This window comes from Pseudorca crassidens, chromosome 9 (genome assembly GCF_039906515.1).
Source record: "Pseudorca crassidens isolate mPseCra1 chromosome 9, mPseCra1.hap1, whole genome shotgun sequence".
Lineage (NCBI taxonomy): Eukaryota > Metazoa > Chordata > Mammalia > Artiodactyla > Delphinidae > Pseudorca > Pseudorca crassidens.
This window is the reverse complement of record NC_090304.1, coordinates 56,743,976-56,764,266: the sequence shown is the minus strand read 5'-3', so window position 1 is coordinate 56,764,266 and position 20,291 is coordinate 56,743,976. Positions and strand designations below refer to the sequence as shown.

Genomic DNA, 20,291 nt, shown 5'->3' with positions numbered 1-20,291 from the left:
TGATCTTAAATGAAGCGTTTATAGGTAATGATTCTCTGTTTTTCAAAATTAGGTATCTGGACCTCCGTCAATTTGGATCTGTGCCACATGGAGGTTTTGGGATGGGATTTGAACGCTATCTGCAGTGCATCTTGGGAATTGACAATATCAAAGATGTTATCCCTTTTCCAAGATTTACTCATTCGTGTCTTTTGTAGCTGAAAACTGCTTAAGGAAAACCACCCTGTGCCAGAGGTACTGCACATGAATATACATACAGGAGAATGCATGTTTGAACTGTTGAAATGCAGAAGTTTTCAATATGTAATTGTCATGCCAGAAGATACATGAAAGATACATGTGATCATGATTTTCATTGCAAGTTGAAGGCATTTCATGGAAAGATGAACTCCATCAAGAAGAGGTACTTATAGCAGATAGAATCTCAAAGCTATTGTGTCAATTAAGAACAAAATGAAGAAATTGAACTAGATGATCTCAAAGGTCCTTTCAAACTCTAGGACAGGATGAAATTGTGTATTTTAGTTTTTCAAGATTTTTTTTTTTGATGTGGACCATTTTTTTAAAGTCTTTATTGAATTTGTTACAATATTGCTTCAGTTCTATGCTTTGACCGCAAGCCATGTGGGATCTCAGCTCCCCAACCGGGGATCGAACCCACACCCCGTGCACTGGAAGGCAAAGTCTCAACCACTGGACTGCCAGGAAGTCCCAAAATTGTGTATTTTACTTTGTCTTTAATCAGTAGACCACTGCCCTCTGTGACCTTTGAGAAGCAACTACTAGCTAAAAATAAAATGTTGTTGGATCTTTTCTCCCTTCCCATTTAACCTATGATAAATTCCCATCTTATTCTCATTGCTTTACTAAACATTACAGAAGAAAATATTCCTTTTTCGGGTCTTGAATTAAGAAAATTGCTATTGTGAATTGAAATCTTTTTTCATCAGTCTACATGAAAAATCACATTTAATAACTGTTGATCCTAAATTATAAAAGCTAACAAGATGTATTATTTAAACTAATCACTGTTGTGTTGCAGTTAGTTCATGTTAGATATTTATAACGTCTCTGATAATAAAATAGATTTTCGATACCTATGAAAGAAAAAAACAGGTTTTTAAATTCCATTTGGCCTTTTCCCAGTGAAATTTGGAAGAAAGGTATTTTGCATCCAAGATGAGGATATATAGCTAAATGTAAAGGGAGGATAATTCTGGAGTCAAAAAGTAACAGGGCATATTAGAGTGAGAAGATCACTGATTTGGGACTTCGTGACCTGACGGTTCTAGCAGTCACAAGTATGAGTTTGGATAAGCTACTTACTCTGTATGAGCTCATGCATCATTTTCCTCACAGACTTGATATAGTAATTACATGGAAGTGTGTGTGCGTGTGTGTGTGTGTGTGTTTAAAACTGTGAAATGCTACACAAGTTTTTTTTAACTCTACTTTTAGTCTTCGTTGAGATGCAGATATATGGGCTTATGGCAAATGGTGAACTCAGTAGGATTCATATGTATCAAATAATTATAAAAAGGCATGCATGCCTGAATAATCAATTTTCTAAGTCTCATTAGATGACTTATCTTAGGTCACTTCCTAATGAGTTTCTATATGCACTTTATTTTAACCTAACTCAAAATCAAACAACTGGAAAGAACTGCAGAACCTAGAGTTGGAAGTCATAGGAGACGCTGAGAGGTTGTCAAGGTCGAACTTCTATCTAAAGCAGAGGGATCCTATGTACCTTGGCAGCCTCTTGGCAAAGAGCCCAGTACCCCACAGAATAGCTCATTCCATTTCTGAAGCTCTCTAATTGGTAGCTTCTGCTGAGCTAAAATCTGCTTCCCTGGAACTTTAATCCTTGGGCTTAGATACCAAGTTTAGGACAGGATAAAAGGAAAAATTAAAGCTTCCATAAGGCTTGCCTCAACCACGGGTTAGAGAGATAAATTCATTTGTTTACTCAACAGATATTACCTGAGCTTATTCTACATGCCACAGACTGTGCTAGGTGCTACATAAACAGTAGTGAACTGACCCTTGCCTTCATGGATTTACAGTCTATTAGGGAAGATATACCAATGATAAGCAAACAAATGTATTATTTCAAAATATGGTATGTGCTATAAAATTTTATGAAGAACAAGGCAATCATAGATTAGCTTGCTAGAGGGGGCATCCCTGAAAAGGCGATATTTAACCTTAGACCTGGAAGATAAAATAGAGAAACCATTTTTTTTTCTTCTTCTTCTGTGTAAAACATGTTACTTATGTTTACTAGGTTCTGCTTAAGAATATAAACAATGAAATATATATATGTAACTTATTTTTTAAATTCTGTTAAAGTATAGTTTAAAAAATCACACACAGAGATAAATCTTATTTATTTGAAAACATTTTCTTATATGAATTATTTACCCATTTGTGCTGGGTACCTAAGTTTCCCACCCCAAAAATTAGTGAAGAAGTAATTCTTTAAGAAGTGTGGCACTATCAGCTCTCCCTTTCCCTGAAGTCGCTAAATAATAAAATATACCGTATTTTATAAGATTTCAGGTTCATTGTAATCAAGACCCCTGTGGTACAGGGAGATCAACTCGGTGCTTTGTGACCACCTAGAGGGATAAGGAGGGTGGGAGGGAGGGAGATGCAAGAGGGAGGCGATATGGGGATGTATGTATATGTATAGCTGATTCACTTTGTTGTGAAGCAGAAACTAACACACGATTGTAAGGCAGTTATACTCCAATAAAGATGTTAAACAAAACACAACCCTGTGGTAGTGTTTGGGAAACAATTGTTTGGATAAAATAGGTCAAGCACTCAGATTCTGTTCCTCTTCTTACGTTTGCCTTGTAGTCCCTCTTACCTGTCCATGGCACTGCGCTTGCCACGCACATCTATTAGAAATCAGTGAAGGCTGTCTCTGTCGTAGCAGGTTGAGTATGTGGCTGTGGCTACACACATGGGCCTGAGAACACATGGGCAGACACTGTCAGCAGCGACTTGGGGGAACAATCACCTCCAGCCACAAAACACACAACCGAGCCTATGCTCCCCTAGGGTTAGAGAAACCATTTGTGACATCAGTTAATTTGATTTGGCTTTTAAGTCTTGATACTGTATTTTGTGGAGTAAGAATCACAAACATTCACAGGCCCAAAACCTGGATGCACTAATAGTTTCCAAGGCTATTAGGGATCATGCCTGCAGTGATTTTTGAGGAGCCAGTCAGAATTGTGATGTTAACATGATGGCTGGGCATCAAAAATAACAGTGATAGAAAGAATACCGAATGAGAGAAGCCCCAGGTTCTGGTCCCAGTGCCACCATTGGCTTAACTGTGGAGCATTAGGCAAGTAAGATCATCCTTGTGGCCTCCAGTTACTTCATCTGCAGAGCTATCGCTTTGAAGTAGATGAACTCTAAGGATCCTTCTGTCTCTTAATCTTCTAGGAATTTGTGATGGACATAGTCACTAATAATAATTGATTTAAAGTGTGACCTTTAGATTTTATTTTAGTACATACTAGGTCTCCGAAAACTTATAATGAGGTCAATCGCTGAAAGTTTAACAATAGACTTAAGTGTGTTCAATGTGTGTGTATGTGAGGTGGAAAAGACTCCTTCTCAAGGGGTCAGACATACATTCTTCCTTATCTGAGTCTCCAGCAGTGTATTTCCGAACCTTCATACTTATGTGTTCATTCTTTTCTTTCACAGTTGATCACATAATGAGTATCTGGTTGAAGCCAGACACTTGCCACTTCAAACGGCCTAGTCATTTACACCTTTGGCTCAATACTTACATTTTACCAATAAGTAAACAAAAAACAAGCACTAATGTCAGACAAGGATGATGAAAATGCCAAAACTAAACTATTGCTTGCAGGCAGCATCAACAGAAGAAAACCTTTTAAATGTTGGCTTGTCAGCTGATACATGAATATCCAGATTCTACATAGAAACAGCGTTGTATAATTCTATGTATAATGAACAAAAATGTGGATTTAATAGTTAAGGATGGTCTGTTCTATAATACCATAGGGCTTAATTTGTGAGTTAAAAGGGGATTTGAGGGTATTAATTTTCACTTGAGTAACCAGTTTCCAATGAGGGAAAAATCAGATTCTGCTTTCCCAAGGTTTCCAAACATTACCTCAAAATAGTAACCCAAGTAAGAGTGTATTCTAAAACTTAGAAATGTTTTTTTCCATCATTAGTTCCCATTCTCATTTCAAATTTTGAAGAAGGTGGAGAAAAATAGTTACTTTCCATCTGGCTGTCCGCTTGCCTGCGTAAGTTGTGCTGTCGTGGGTTTGTGGGGTTTTTTTGACAGGGGGTTTGGGGGGGGATTAGGAGGGTCTGACAAGAACTTAACTGTGTGAGTGATCCATTCCAGATCTAGACATAGCTCTCCTACCCTCTGACCCAGCCCAGAGACTCTTAACTCTCACAGAACAGCAAAGGAATGGTTTGACCTTTTGTCCCTCCCAAACAGAATCTGCTAGAAGCACCCCTCTACAGTGTTATACATTCATATTCTCTATAAATTGAATCTAGACATTTCATGCAGGACTGAACAGGCATTGAACATGCAACTGGTGAGATGGATTAACTCTACCCTTCTTTAAACCTCTTCAGGTAATTATAGATGAGAGATGCTTACTTGGATTGTTATTTTATTCATATATTTATTTGAGTAAGTGGTGAGGCAAGAACATAAAAATGCAGAGTTGAAAGACAGATTGGCCTGGATTGAATTGATAAGAAATGTCTGGGGCGTTTTGGCTTCTGATCAATATTTGTATTCAGTCTGCAATCTAAAGTATGTATAATAAAAAGAAAACAGGTGGGAGTAATATCTGACAGTAGTTCTTCCCAGCTTCAATTCCAATGAAAAGATGGCAAAAGCATTAAGGAAAGAGTGGAAAGCCACCTTAATCACCCTACACCAAAATACTTCAGTAGGATTTCTATAAGACAGGTCTTATTAGATCATGGTTAGCACCCCTCCAGAAACTTAGACATTCCACCATTGTCAGGAGCCCTGGATTGCCCCTTGGATCAGCTAACACTCCAGCTGGCTCTTGTGCAGTTTGCTTTGGAATCCAGTGGATTTACAGCCATTATTAGTACACTGTGTGGTAGTTTCTGGGGGACCTTTGTAAAGAAATCAGGAGTTTAGATGGTTCGTAAGCTGCCATTCAGGCAGCTAATCACTGAATTAACATAGTTTATGACTTTTCAATATCCTTCTGCTACATCTTTACTGTTCATAATTGTTATTAATAATATGACTATCATTTGGACATTGCTTTACAGTTTACAGTATTTTTTAACATGTCCACAATATATTGTGGACCTTGTTCCTTTGTAGCTTACTGTGCCTGAAATTTGTTTGGTTAAATTAGTTTATTTGTTATGGAGATTGGTTATTAGGAATTCCTAATAATGAGGGGGAGTAAGACTACAAATAAAGTTCACCACTCTCAGCCTCCAGAGAAACTGAAAGCACTGAACTTCTTACAGTAATCAAAGAATCTTGCCTTTTAAGCCCCAGTGCAAAACACACTTTGGCCTCTGATTTCCTTGTTCTGTACAGGGAGAAGAAATTTAAGAATGTGATGGAAAATGATGGTTGAGCCCAAATACATTCTAGTAAAGAGAAACATTGAAAATGGAATACAGAGTCCCAGACCCAGCAGTGTACTTAAGCTCACTGTGCAATTTTTTAAATGAGTCTGTGTTCACATTTGTCCTACTTTCCTCTTAGGATCATCCTAGAATATACATAGAAAGGTAGATGAAAGAACTTTGATAGGAATTATTAATAGCCTCCCAAAGTGATCAGCCTTTGATATTTCAAGGTGATACTCTGAAAATAGAAACTTGGTGGGCCCGTGCAGCAAAGGTTTTTTTCGTGCTACAAATACACATGTACACAGAACTGTATTTTGCAGAACCTGGCTTCTGCCACATGCAGAACCTTCTCTGCACACTGGCTCAACAAGAACTGCTGGTTTGCTGTTTTCCAATGATCCTAGATTTGAAAAATCTCCTAGAGATCATATCCCTTCCCCTGTATATGATGTATAAATTACCCTCCTCTGTATTTTTCCCAGTTCCTACTAATTTACCCACTGAACCTTCAGTGAATTAAGAACTGTCTGTCTTAAGAGGTAACTTTTTTTTAATACTTGGAGAACTCTGATTGTGACCTGATAGTAACAGAACCGGCCTCTCCATGGCATGCAAATATAATAAATTAGAAACAGCCACACACTTTCTTCTCCAGAATAGAATTTCTGTAGCTGCTCACTTGGGACAGTCTGTCCTTCCCTGAAGAGCTGCACCCCACTAGGGTGTTCGCCAGGCAGAGTATCCTTAAGGTGGGCCTTTCTCTTAGTAGAGTAATGCTTCTTTTCACTGTCCACTCAGCTGCTACCCAAGTACCCTGTGATACCAGTCTTGACGTTAGAAGAGCTTAAAGTCTCCAGTGCCTCCTCCCTGTCTGTCTTACAGCCTATAGTAATTGTTCCTCCTCCTGTATCTGTAATACTGCTGAAAGATCTCAGAGTTTCAGAATGTTCAGGGCAGTACCAACCCCCTTTATTTGGGGATTGCAGAAATGGACTTGGGTCATATATAGATTTGTTGTTGAAGAACAGTAAGTTCCTTTACTGAAGATTCCTACTGATACTACATTTTCTTTGCATTGCCCCAAAAGGCAGAAACGGATTCCTTATACAGTTAGGATACGGCTGGCCAACGATCTCTTTAAATGTAATTTCCATCTTCTGCCTTCTGTGTTACAGGTTTTTGCATCAGGAAACTGTCGGGTCAGATTCCTGCCAGAAAATGTGCTGGATGTTTCGTGTCTTGGAAGGGGTATTAGATGTAGAGGGAGAAGACTCTGGTTTATGTCTGACGCTCTACTTACCAGCTGTGGAACCTTGAGCAAGTTATTTTATCTCTGAGTTTGTATACTTAGCTGCAAAATGAGGATGATATTTAACTTACAGAGTGTTGTGAGAAACGGCGAAGACTGTGTGAAAGGGTTTCATAAGTTGACAACACTACACAAATGTAAGGTCTCCTAAGGGAATCCTTTTCAAAACTCAAAAAAAAAAAATCTGTATGAAGTAAGATATTTATTACATGTTGAATGAAATATTTTATAGCCATAAAAATTATAAGAGAAAATGTGTTGAAAATTTTTTAAGTTGTACTTTGCAGTTACAACAGTGTAAAAGCTGTGCACATGGACTAGAAGCATATGGGAAAAAATGGAATCAGCTGTTTCAGGACAGTGGAATTGAGCGACTTTTCTTTAAAAATCTCTTTGGCCTATTCAATTCAGTTCAGTAGACGCACTGTGCCAGGTTAAGTGCTCGATTCTGTGAACACAGAGAAAAATAGGATATGCTCCCACGTCTCAGGGACTCCCATTTTGTATAATCTTTGTTAAAGTTTATTATGCATAAGAATCACCTGGGGAGCTTATTAAAAGTTCAGATTATCCTGATACCACCCTAGAAAGTCTGTTCCACCCTAAAAGGTCTAGGATGTAACAGCACACAGTTAGCATTCTTCAAACAGTCACCCTGAGTGATTCTAATATAGGTGGTTTAACTTCACACTGTGAGAAACCTTCAGTGAGGTTTTAATGTTTTTACTGTAAAAAGTAATAATTAGATCTGCTCATTGAAGAATTTGATTGTTCTGTCTGGACCTTTTTTTTTAATATATATATTTTTTAAAATTTTATTTTTTTGGCCGCATTGGGTCTTCTTTGCAGCGCAATGGCTTTCTCTAATTGCAGTGAGGAGGGGCTACTCTTCGTTGCGGTGTGTGGGCTTCTCATTGCGGTGGCTTCTCTTGTTGTGGAGCCCGGGCTCTAGGCGCGCGGGCTTCAGTAGTTGTGGCACGTGGGCCCTAGAGCGCGCGGGCTTCAGTAGTTGCGGCACATGGGCTCTCAGGTGCATGGGCTTCAGTAGTCGTGGCACACAGGCTTAGTAGCTGTGGCGCATGGGCTTAGTTGCTCTGCGGCATGTGGGCTCTTCCCGGACCAGGAACCCATGTCCCCTGCATTGGCAGGCGGATTCTTAACCACTGTGCCACCAGGGAAGTCCCCTGTGTGGACCTTTGAGCTGGCTTCTGTGCCTCTATATCAAGGATGGGAAAGCCAGCCTGCAGAGTGGTGTTGCTCTGGAACTCATGTGGCATAGATCCTGCCACATCTCTCGACCTTTATCTCTGCCTCACTTCCTTTCTCTTCCACTACCTCTCCCATGTTTTTTCTCTGTGCATGTTTTTCTCTCCCACTCTGATTCCTCCTATGCCTGCAATACAGCAACATCCAGGTGCTTCCCCTTCCTTTCTCCACCCCTTCCCCCAACCAGATATGTCAACTTTATTGAAAAGAAACCCAACCTACTTCTAGTTTACTAACTTGTGCAGGAAGGCTCTTGTATCTAGTTAATGTTTCTCAGAAAACTTAGGAGTGGGCTATTCATGGATCAACAACCACAAAGATACCATATGTGGACCTTTTGTGTCTTTATTTTGACTGTCATTTCACTCTTGATTAACTTTTTTCTAGTGGGTTAGCAGCCTTCAACAGAGTCCTGTCCTCATCAGGCTGGAGTGTGCCCTGCATCCTGACAGAGCACTGCTTGTCTCCACATGCCTATGAACGGACTTGGGTGGCTTTCTCAGGCTACGCACCTGTCACCTCTTAGTCACCTAGAATCAAAATATTAACAGCTCTGATCACACTGTCTGAGGCCATGAGGCTTTATTTCAAGAATGGTGACACTCCAAAATGCAGCTAGGATTTCTACCTTTTCATGTGTTTATATTACTAGTGTTAGTGTTTATATGACTTGCACCTCTAGATACCAAGGGTTGGTCAATGGCTTCCAGACTCCCTCCCTCCATTATGCTCCCTCAGAACCATATGAAAATACTGGTCCTCTTATATTGTCACTTGTCTTCTCTGCCAGAACGTGAGCTCCATGAGAACAGGAGAGTGTATTTATCTTTGTATGTCCAGTGCCTTGGAGGGTATCTGGAACATAGAGGGTACTCATTAAATAACTCTTGAATGAATTAGGTATCATAAATTAGGTGTCAAAAAAAAGTAAATGTACCCATCAGACAAAAGGGAGATATTCCTTAAAAAATAATTCCCAAACTGACTTTCCCCCCTCTATGTCTCTAAAATATTTCATAAATTGAATTTTTAAATTAGCCCTTTCAGCCTAAACCCAAGTCTGAAGCCACTGCCTGAACATAGAACAGAAAGTCAGGGATCAGAAGAAACTATGAGTTCAACTAGTAATTTGTCATTGTAATCTGTTACTGAAGGTGAGTTTCTAGGGCAACTCTCCAGCACTGCTTCTGGAGTACAGTGAGTTAGTAGGCTTGTCAAGAACCTCTCCATGCTGTTCATCATTACATAACCAGCACCTAGCCAAGTGCCTTGCACATAGTAGGTACTGAGTAAATACTTGTTGAATGAATTATTTGATTGGTGGAGGAAATTCAGAAGCAAGTCCTAAGACGAATTTAGTTGGAGTCGCTCATATTTTTAGTTAGTGTTTTTTTCCACCTTGCTCTCTAAATCTAGATAAGTTTCTTGCCTCAAAATTGAAGGAGCTACTGCTTACATCATCTAATTCAGCAAACGTTAATTGATGCCTACTCTGTGCCTCTCTGTGGGAGGCACCCAAAGACAAGGAAAACCCTTACTGTTTGTCCCCATATAGGGGGGACAAACTGATAATTTTGTTGGACTGATGATTTCTCTGTGCTCCCACAATCCTTTGAACATACCTCTATTATAACATTGCCCACATACTACTATAGACATCTGCTTATCTATTTCTCTCCCCATAAAGACCCTGAACTTCTTAAAACCCTGGTCTTACTCACCTCAGTATTCCTATGCTGAACTTGTCATAGTAGGTTCTCAGAAAATCTTTATTGAGAACTGAATAACATGGACTTCCATGGTGGTGCAGTGGTTGGGAATCTGCCTGCCAATGCAGGGTTCAAGCTGTGGTCCGGAAGGATCCCACATGCTGCGGAGCAACTAGGCCCGTGCGGCACAACTGCTGAGCCTGCGCTCTGGAGCCCGCGAGCCACAACTGCTGAGGCCCATGCACCTGGAACCCGTGCTCCGCGACAGGAGAGGCCACCACAATGGGAGGCCCGCGCACCACAGCAAAGAGTGGCCCCTGCTCGCCGCAACTGGAGGGGGCCCTCGTGCAGCAACGAAGACTCAATGCAGCCAAAAAAACGAACCAAAAAAAACACAACATTGTAAATCAACTATATTTCAATAAAAATTATTTAAAACTTTAAAAAAAACTGAATAACAAGTACATAAATAATAATTCCCAAGTAATATATATAGGAATATAAACATTTTGTACTTGAATAGAAATACATGCCTAAGTGTTTTCTGAGTTTCAAATGATAGATACTGGGTATGTCCTGCAAGAAACAATATTGGTGTTCATGTCTCTATTAAACACCTTTCAAGGTATCTAGTTAGTTATCGAACCCATCTTTCCTCTGAGAATTCCCCCACCCCTATCCTAGCCAGTAAAACCCCAGCAGACATACTGGGGACATGAGCTTCCCTTGCTGGTAGGACTGGGATGGATACCTGACCCCAAGTGGACCAGTCTCATTTTCTCTTAGAAAATTGGGGTCTGGACTAGTTGCTTGAACCAGGAACATGTAAACTTAGGAGCTCTAAGACAAACATGTACCTTAAGAGACAGAGAAAGTCTGCAGAAAGAAAGAACTGAAGGCAAAATGCTCAGAGATGAAAAACCATATGGCCTCTGAGAGAGACAGACACACAGACTGGCTGCCTAGTTCTTGCTATATTTAGTCCTTGGTTGCTGCCCTTCCTGAGGCCACATTCAACTATTTCTTGGGTTCCATGGGATATGCCTCTTTTTAAAACAAACAAAAAAAAACAGTAAATTCCCTATTGCGGCTTAAGCAAATTTTAAATGGGTATCTGCTTTTACAACTAAAAGACATTAGTACACCGTCTGACTTACGGAAAGAATTCTCCTTACTCTTTAAGCCTCATTACCTTTTCGTCACACATACTATTCTAGAATATTTGTTGATCAAGAAATTATTTAGAAGAGGAATTCCTGATAAATAAGATGCAGGAGGGTAAGTGATGACTTCTTTGCTTTTCAAGTTTCTTGATACTCTAAGTCACCAAAACAAATGAATGGAGACTTATTTACAGAGGGGATTGGATACACATCAGACCTTTCTTTGAACTACAAAATTGGATTAAAGAGGTTTTGAAGAACCAACACATTTGGCAGCTTCCCAAGACATCTATTTTTGAAGATTCTGCTTTCCAGAACTGTTTAAGGATGGCTTTTGTCACGGGCCTTAGCTGTGTTTCAGACTAGCCAAAACTGAAAAGTGGGAAGAGACTAAATCAGAAAGTGTGTGTGCCTAGAGCAGCCCAAACCCTGCTGCTGGGCTGGCATAAACACTCATGGCCAGATCTCAAAGTAAGATAAAGACTTTGTTCTTCAGAAACAGTTCCGAATATGAAGTTATAATGATGTCTGCCAACATGTTTCTAATGACTCTAGGAAAAGAAAACAACAACAAGGAAGTTTCCAGCTCTTTTCTCAGTGGACACTGGACCTTGGAGAAGCTTGCATGTAATTTGACTGCAGCTACTTTCTGTTTTTAGTTAATTATGTTAAATGTGCCTCATAACTTCCATTTCCAGTGGGGCTGTCATTTAGAAGGGTGCTGGGGGGAAGCTGTTTTAATTCTGGCTTTTGTTTCAGCCACTAAATGTAATGCCACATGATTGTTGACCCAACAGTAATCCAGTTAAAAAACAGGCTACAGAGTTACTGCATCACCAAAATTAACCCTGATTACATCAAATTATGTTGAAACAGACCACAGCTGTTTGCCCTGTTGAAGCAACCGTTTGAGAGCCCATCCAGAAGATACATCTGGGTGTCAGGAAGACACATTCTGGGTTTTATTTTTGTTTCTCAACATAAATGGAGGAGGGAAACGCTCTGTTCTGCCCAGAGTGCTTGGTAGAGCTGAAAACCTTGTGATTCTCCAGAATTAAAAATCTTCATTCCAGAAGAGAAAAAAACCTGAGATCTCCTGTTTCGGTTTTCTATAGGAAGAATGTAAGAAGGAAATCCAAATCTGTTGAGTATCACTCTTGTCAGCAAAAAGAAGTGGAACTGACTAAAGAGAAGGACAGTGGGATTTTTTGTGGAGGGCTGTATGCAGTGGTATGCTGGGCTAGCTCATACCAGCCTGTGAGAATGGATTGTTAAGTTATGGAAAAAATTTGCAAGCTGATTGCTAAAGAATAATGTTAAAATTAAATTATAATTAAAAGTGGAAAATAACAGGTATTTATTGGAGACGAAGTGGACAGATTGGAACTCTCAAACATTGCTGGTGGGAATGTAAGATGATGTAACCACTGTGGGAAATAGTTAAAGAGTTCTGTAAAAAGTTAAACACAGAGTCACAGTATGATTCAGCAATTCAACTCCTAGTTATATAGCCAAGAGTATGATAACATAGGTTCACACAAAAACTTGTACATGAAGGTTCATAGCAAGATTATTCATAATAGTCAAAAAGTGGAAACAACTGAAATGTCTATCAACTGATGAATGGATAAATAAAATGTGGTACATGGATATAATGGAATATTATTCAGCCGTGAAGAGGAATGAAGAAAAACTGATATACATCAGAACATGGATGAACCTTGAAAACATTATACAAAGTGAAAAGTCAGACCCAAAAGGCTATATAGTATATGATTCCGATTATATGAAATATCCAGAATTGGCAAATCCACAGAGACAGAAAGTAAATTAGTGGTTGCCAGGGGATGGGGTTGGGGGAATGAGGAGTGACCGCTAATGGACATGGAGTTTCTTTTGGGATGATGAAAATGTTTTGAATTAGCAGTGATATTTGCACAACTCGTGAATACACTAAAAACCACTGAGTTGTACACTTTAAAAGGGTGATGCTTATGGTATGTGAATGATACCTTAATTTAAAAATTAAGTCATATAAACTTACAATTAAGTAAGTTATATAAAAACAAAGGGAATAAACAAAACTCATCAGTTACTAATTATTTTAATACATTTTACTATTATCTTTGCTCTTGGCATTACGTCTATTGTATCTTTTTGATGGAAATACTAAAGGTGTATTACTGTGCATCTCTTAACTCTGCATTCAGAGACATGAAGTTGATAGCTTGAAATTGTTTGCGGGGAAGAATTGTGGGGGGTTTAGTATTTGCTCCACAAAAATTGTCACATACTACCAATCGAGATTACTACCACCACCCGAGAGCTGGGTTTTAAACTTTTACCAACACATCATTGGCTGTATAGGTCCAACAGTCGTCTTGGATAACTGGTTAAAATTAGAGAGTTAGATGAGATAATCACCTGTGGCCTTTGGATCCCCAGCAAAACAAAGACTAGCAAACCTGCACAGTAACTGTGCATGCATTTGGTGCAGAAGAAAGGGCATTTCTGGTCAGCTGTTGTATGAAACCCACTTTGAGTTCGGGAACATGATTCCTCCAGCCTTGCTAGTGTTGGTACAAGGGGTTAAGTGATAGAGCCTGGTAGAATTATCAAAACGAAGCCAGATATCAGATAAACCGCAAATGATATTAATTCTTAGTCCCAGACAGGAGGGTATCTGGGGAACCTGTGTGATAGATTTGGAAACCAAGGGTTAACAAGCGAAACTTAATAGAATTACCTCCAGCTGTTCAGCCCTTCCCATCAGGCCAGTCCCTGCGGTTTAAACACTTCAGCTGCTTATAGGTACCTTCACAGGTACTGTTATCTGGTGTGGATGATCAAAGAGTTCTAGATGCCCCAGGGGTCCATAGCTCCCACTTGTCATCCTTTAAGGGTTGGTTCCTTCATTCTCAAACATTTACTGAGCATCTGTAATGCTCAGATGCTGTAATGCTCAGAACCTCCAAGCCACCATGCTTGGAGGTTCTAGGGATACAAAAATGAGGAAGATGCAGTTGTGTCCTCAAGGAACTCACAGGTCCTTGACAAGGAAACAAATATTTGCAGTACAGTGTGATAACCCAGTTTATATAGGTGCAGTGTGAATCTAAGAATGAACAACTGTGTTGGGGATTGGAGACAGTGAATTTTAGGGGAAGGGGTCTTGACATATGTTCAAGACGTAATTCAAGGTAGGAGTACTCTCTGAAGGAAGTAAGGGGTGATCATGCAAAGTAGGGTTTGGCGTACTAAGGCACTTTCCCAGGGACCTTGACAGTCTTTGTTCTTCCAAGAATATGCTAATTGATTTTGCAGCATGATCTGTGGGTACACTGATATCACCACCTTGTCAGCAGAAATGTCCCAGGAGCCTAACTGCCCCGAAGCAATTAGCACAGGTTCTTATTCTTTACAAAGGAGAAACTGGGGAACGACTTAAACGTTTACTTTAAGAAAGCTTATTTCCAAAATGTCTCCCACTGGGTGTAATGTCAAGCAACTCAGACTGTTAGCAGCCGCAGGCAGGGAGGAAACTCAGTTCAGTCTTCAACCACACCCCAAGCCCACTTCCAGATCTTAGTCCCAGCCAGATGCCAAAAGTTGATTTGAGTAGGTGGGAGTAATTTGATTGAAGGAACCAAGTGGGCTCAAAGCACCCAGGGGTTAAAGAGGCTCCCACCTCAACATGCCTGAGAGACAAGTGTCCTGCAAGTCACCAGCTGAGGGGGCCCAGCTGGTCGTACTGACCTTGGCAGGCAGCACTCAGCTCTGAAATCAACCTGTCAACTAAATTGAAAGGGAGAAAAGGCAGAGGGGCTAGGACACAAACATCCCTCCCCATCCCCAGTCCGATCCCTGACGTCAGGCTTAGCGTGGGCGGTATTAATCACCCGGCCTGGTGTGCAATTGAGGACAGCTCTCCTTCCAGCCCTTCCAACTCGCTTCTGGGAGCGTGCCACCAGCCATGCACCTGCCACTGGCCACAAACCCTCAACTCCCAGACAGGCACGGATGCAGGCTGTCGCTGACGACACTCAAAGCCACAGTGCACCCTTTAGAACTCAGGCTTTGGTGGGGGGAGGGGCGGGAGCAAAGCGTGGTGCCCATGCTTTCCTCCCAGGTGTGCATTTCTCTAATCTCTGCAACGCTCCTCCAGAGAAGCCCTCCTCATAAGATGGGTCATTTCCTGGGGATTTAATGAGAATATAGAATTAATGGCCCAAAGCGCTCCTTGCAGCCGGTCATTAATTCCCCCAGGAAATACCGGTGGTCTTTAATCAAAATTGCCTGAATTATAGACTAGTGATGCATGTCCAGGGGAGGGGGGCTGTCATCCCAACTGGTTCCGATAGATGGCGCCGATCTTCATGTAAATAAACCATTCAAATAATTCGTTTTCCATTTCTCTCCAGTGAAAACCAAGGAGCATTAAAAAACAGAACAAAAAACCAGCAGGGAGTGGAGAGAACTTAGTAAAGGCCCAGAAGCCCAGACAGGAACGTTCTATCCGAAGGCTGTTTCCAGGCCTGGCACATGCCTCAGGCTCAGAAGACTGAGCCACACCGGGGTGCAGCCCGGGACCTCAGCAGCAGTCCCTCCGCCGAAGAGCAGCCTGAGCTGGGTGCCGGCAACTGAGTAATAAAAAAGGTTGGGGGATGGGGGGTAGACCAGCAAGAAGAGCCCCTTCCTCTAAACTTTGGGGAAGGAAGGCTATGTTCAGAGAAGATGTCTGAAGTTGATACTCTGTTGTATTTCAAGGCCCCTCTTGTCATTGGCCTCAAAACATCAAACATGTTTCCACATGAAATTGTACATAACAATATTGGCGGGGGCGGGAGTGGGGGGGTGGGCGTCTTTTGCTAAACAAAATAAGACCCTCAAAAGTTTCTGGCCGAGGACATTCCTCGTGGCACAGTGGTTAGGAGTCCGCCTGCTACTGCAGGGGACACAGGTTCGAGCCCTGGTCTGGGAAGATCCCACATGCCGCGGAGCAACTAAGCTCGTGAGCCACAGCTACTGAGCCTGCTTTCTATAACCCGTGAGCCACAACTAGTGAAGCCCGCGCACCTAGAGCCCGTGCTCCACAATAAGAGAAGCCACCGCAATTAGAAGCCTGAGCACCACAACGAAGAGTAGCCCCCGCGCGCCGCAACTCCAGAAAGCCCGCATGCGGCAACGAAGACCCAACGCAGCCCAAAATAAATAAACTCTATTCATTAAAAGAAGTTTCTGGCCGAGTGCAGCCCAACTCCCAACTAACCGTTGCTGAACGGTCTCCCAGTCTGTCTTGAATCTTATAACTATTAAAAGATATGTAATAGAAGACTACTCTTCTAGGGAAAGATAGGGCCCGTGTACGCCTGACTTGTATCACAAACCTCAGCTGCAAACAAGCCGTGCAGATTTCTCAGACTCTGCAATCCCTGAGACTTGGCACCATGACTCAGAAGTGAATGAAGTCAGATGATTGCTTTATTTTGGTCCGGAGTCACCGCCTCCTGATTGATTTGGCAGGCTTTGAATATTTTGATATTTGTCTCACGGGTTTTAAGGTACTTAAAGCCAGAGATTAAAATGGCCATAATTCTGGTGGTAGCCCTTATATGAGGCTTAAGGATCCCTAGTTGGAAGGCTAAGAGGCTCTGCTTCCAGCTATAGCCTGACTGTTCTGGTTTTAATTGCAATCCAGTAGTAGCACACCGGATAGTGAAGAAAGTCGGTGAAATATTGGGTCCAGGGTTGCTGATCTCTAAACCCTGCCGGGGGCTTAGAAGATCTATGCATATAGTAAAGAATTAGCTTTTACAAACTGATTGAAGTGGTTGAGCTTTCCCCAACCCAGTGAAGATCTGTAAAATGAGAAGGATGTCCAACTGTTTGAAACAACTAGCTTTGCTGCACAGAGATAGGGAAATGAACAAAACAGCCTTAAAGTTGTACGCGGAATGTAAGATGCTGGTTCTACTCATCTGCCCGCGGCGGTTCCCTATTGATATAATGGGTTACTATCCACTTCTCAAAGAAGCTGGGGAGAGGACCTCCCTTTTAATGCTGCTTGTAAAAGTACTTTGTGAGTTGAAAAGAGCCCTTACCAAAGGTTTCTGGCGTTTTTTTCCCCTTCTATCTACCATGCCCACCACACTGCTCAATTTGTCAGGTGTGTGCTTCCGCATGCTTTATCTCAGTTAAGTCTCACCACAACACAGTAAGAGAGGCATCTGTATCATGTGAGCCCGAGAGAGTTCTCATAACCTGTCAGTAAGTTGGAGCTCTGAGGAATTTTGACCCCAATTTCTTGCTCTACACCACCTTGCCTTCCAATTAACTATGAAATAGTACATTGACTCATTTTTGTTTCCTTGATTCTGCAAATCGTTAAGAATTTTCTTCTACTGAATTGTTTTTCCCAGAGGCAGTGTGGGAGCCAGCTGGACTTTATTTTCTGGTAATAAGAGGACCTTAAATTGCTTTAATGCAGCCATTAAAGCAATTCTCCCACTTTAAATAGCAGATGAGCAGGACCTCCCCCAACCCCGATCCACCGTCCAGAATTAGAAACCTGACTGCATTGCAAAGGCTTTGGGACCTTAGGCTATCTGTAAAATGGGAATAATAGTGCCCACCCAGTTTGGAGATTTGTGACGACAATCATGTAAGCAAGGAATGTAAAAGCGCCCAGCATGTAGTAGCCTGTTTTCTTCTTTCCGTCTCCCACCAAGGGAGCGAGAGAGTTGCAACTCTTGCTGGGAAGCGGATCACTAATTTCAGCCAGAACCTGACCCACAGAAACCTGAAACTCAGGGAATGGATAGGAAACGGGATCAGCCCTCGGGTCCCTTCCTGACGACCCCTGTGAAAAATCGATTCACGCTCGAGGCCGCGCAGTCCCTTTCCATCACCCCACCCCCACCAGGGGCGCGGCCGCCTGCCCCGCTAACTGCTTGAGGCTTCGGGAAAAAGCCAGACCCTGGGGGCGCGGCCGGCCGCAGGCGTCCTTGCAAACCTCGGTCCTCTGGGGTCCAAAGGCGCGAGGCGCTGTTTGCGTCTTTGAAGGCGGCCCGCCCGGGGGCGCGGCGGGCTGTGGGCGTGGCGAGCGCGCGCCGCCCTTCCTGCCGGGGCGCCCCCACCGCGGCCGGACTGGGAGAGCGCGCGGGTGCGCGCGGGGAGAGCGGGCGCGCGCGAGGCAGCCGGGCCGCGCCGCCTAGTCCTCGCCCCGCGGCCACCGGCCGCCCCGGCCCCTCCCTCCCCCGCGAGCTGCGCACCGCCAGCCGGCTGACCCAGCGGCCCGCGCCCGCGCCCTTGTCCGCCGACCCCGCGGCGGGCTCCAGGCTGCCGACAGCATGAGCGGCGGCGGCGACGTAGTGTGCACCGGCTGGCTGAGGAAATCGCCCCCCGAGAAGAAGTTGAGGCGCTATGTGAGTGCGGGCGGGAGCGGGTGCGGCCGCCGAGGGCGCGAGCGGGGGCCGAGGGGCTGGGGGCTCCGGGAGGGACGGCGCCGACGGGGAGGGCGGGCCCCGGGGAGTGGGGGGGGGGGTGCGAGGAGCTGCCGGCGGGTCCCGCGGCTCGGGGCTGTGTGAGGCTCCTGCACACCTGTCACAGGTGCGCTGCGAGGGGCGGGGCGGGCTGGCGACCAGGTTGAGGCTGCGGCTTGTTCTCGGCGGGGCGGGCGCGGCGGCGGCGCCTCTCTAGCCAGCCCCCCTGTAAAACTAAATCCAGTATTGAAGTTTGTATTAGATTGTTTTTGGAGACCGAAAGAGTTGATTCCCGGGGCTGGGGGACCATACTAACGCCGAGCGGCTCCAGCCTGCGGGGCTGGGGGTAAAGGGGGGCGTAGGCTGTGGGGCCGCGCAGCCCGCCCCCCACAAAGGGCGAGGCGCCTCACACCCTTTCCCCCTTCCCTTTCTCTGACCGCCCCTCCCGGTGGCCGCCTGCTTCCTTCCAGTCCACAGCCTCTGCATCATGGGCAGCGTCAGCAGCATGTGCAGTCCTTGTATTAAGTGACTCATTTGTTTGTCCCCCTTCTTTCCCTTTATTCCGTGTGCCTCTCACATGCATCCCCCCACTCCCGATGGTGACACTGCAGTTTGGTCTTCTACAACTGGTCCGTGTTTTGTGTTGTGCAGTCCTTGGGGTCTGGGGTCGGGAGAGATCAAGGTTCTCAGTTGCCAGGTGGTGCTAACCGACAGTGTTTACTGAAATTGCTGGGACAGCCTCTCCTTTCTAAGTGAGAAGCTGGCAACATCCTGGGGAAGGTCGTACGGCCTGGTGTGAGCGGTGAAGAGGTCTGGCTTCCCCACACACACACACACACACCAGAAGATGCCTTGCTTGGTGGGGTCAAAGTACAAGATGGTGCCAGTTTCTGAGAATTGGCTGAAATCAGTCCTGGGCTATTCGACTGAGTTTGGAAATGGAATTAAGATCGCTAAAAGATGTCCCGCTCTCCCATCCTCTTCTCTTCCCTTCCTATGAAATGCTCTTGTTAACTGACTCTCGGTGCTGGACTCTCTGCGATCATTCCCACAGCATGGAAGTGAGCTGTTGCCTTCCAGCTGCAGTGCATCAAGGGAGCTCTGAATAGACCCTGCCCTCTGTCAGCTGCACCAGTGGCTGTCCATGGGGGGAGAGGCAAAAGCTTACCAGTTTCCTGTCTTGGCTCCCCAGATCAGAACCAAGGGACTTCTGGCCTCTGGATTGAGGAAGTGACATTCTGTTTTTCAAAGGAAGTGTGGTTGGGAGTGCAAGTGAGTGTGTATGTAAATGAAGTCAGGCTCTTATTTAGATCATTTGCTGGGGGGTGGGGGGAACCTCAGGATTTAGCACATGACTTTTTAAAGTGGACATAGACTTTAAATATAGTAGGGATGATACAATGAAGTGTTCATCTCAGTTTTAAAGCTCATTTTCAGAGACGTCCATGTAGCCAAAGAACTATAATTGTTAAGAAAGATTTTCTCCTCTTGAGGGCCATATCAGTTCATTAGGAAAGGTGAATTTTTATATTAGGTTAATATAAAACTATTAATGTTACTAATGCTATTAATGTTTTTACAACTATAAAGCAAAAACAAAAATCTTTGGCCCCAAAGAGCTTCTGAAGACTATCAATAAAAGTGTAATACCATTCCATACCACCTACTGGAATAAAGTATCCAGTAAAAATGTGACTCTTAATTGTCAAGTTAG

The 20,291-nt window shown here is 43.4% G+C and overlaps 2 protein-coding genes across 7 annotated transcripts in view; both read left to right on the top strand.

Moving 5' to 3' along the window:
* The window catches only part of NARS2 (asparaginyl-tRNA synthetase 2, mitochondrial), a 148,170-nt gene extending 134,966 nt beyond the window's left edge, over nt 1–13,204 (top strand). For 3 of the 5 annotated variants that reach the window (XM_067750492.1, XM_067750493.1, XM_067750490.1), the window contains one exon: nt 53–813. In XM_067750492.1, coding sequence (XP_067606593.1) covers nt 53–197 — 145 coding nt within the window. In that variant the 3' untranslated portion in view covers nt 198–813. Of the gene's footprint in view, nt 1–52; nt 814–4,582; nt 4,651–6,824 lie in introns of those variants that run through there. The other 2 variants (XR_010946214.1, XR_010946213.1) reach the window with 2 other exon arrangements.
* A 5,138-nt stretch (nt 13,205–18,342) lies between these two features.
* The window catches only part of GAB2 (GRB2 associated binding protein 2), a 176,049-nt gene continuing 174,100 nt past the window's right edge, over nt 18,343–20,291 (top strand). Inside the window, exon 1 of one of the 2 annotated variants that reach the window (XM_067750482.1) lies at nt 18,343–18,520. In XM_067750482.1, coding sequence (XP_067606583.1) covers nt 18,446–18,520 — 75 coding nt within the window. In that variant the 5' untranslated portion in view covers nt 18,343–18,445. The remainder of the gene's footprint in view (nt 18,521–20,291) is intronic. The other variant, XM_067750485.1, reaches the window with a different exon arrangement.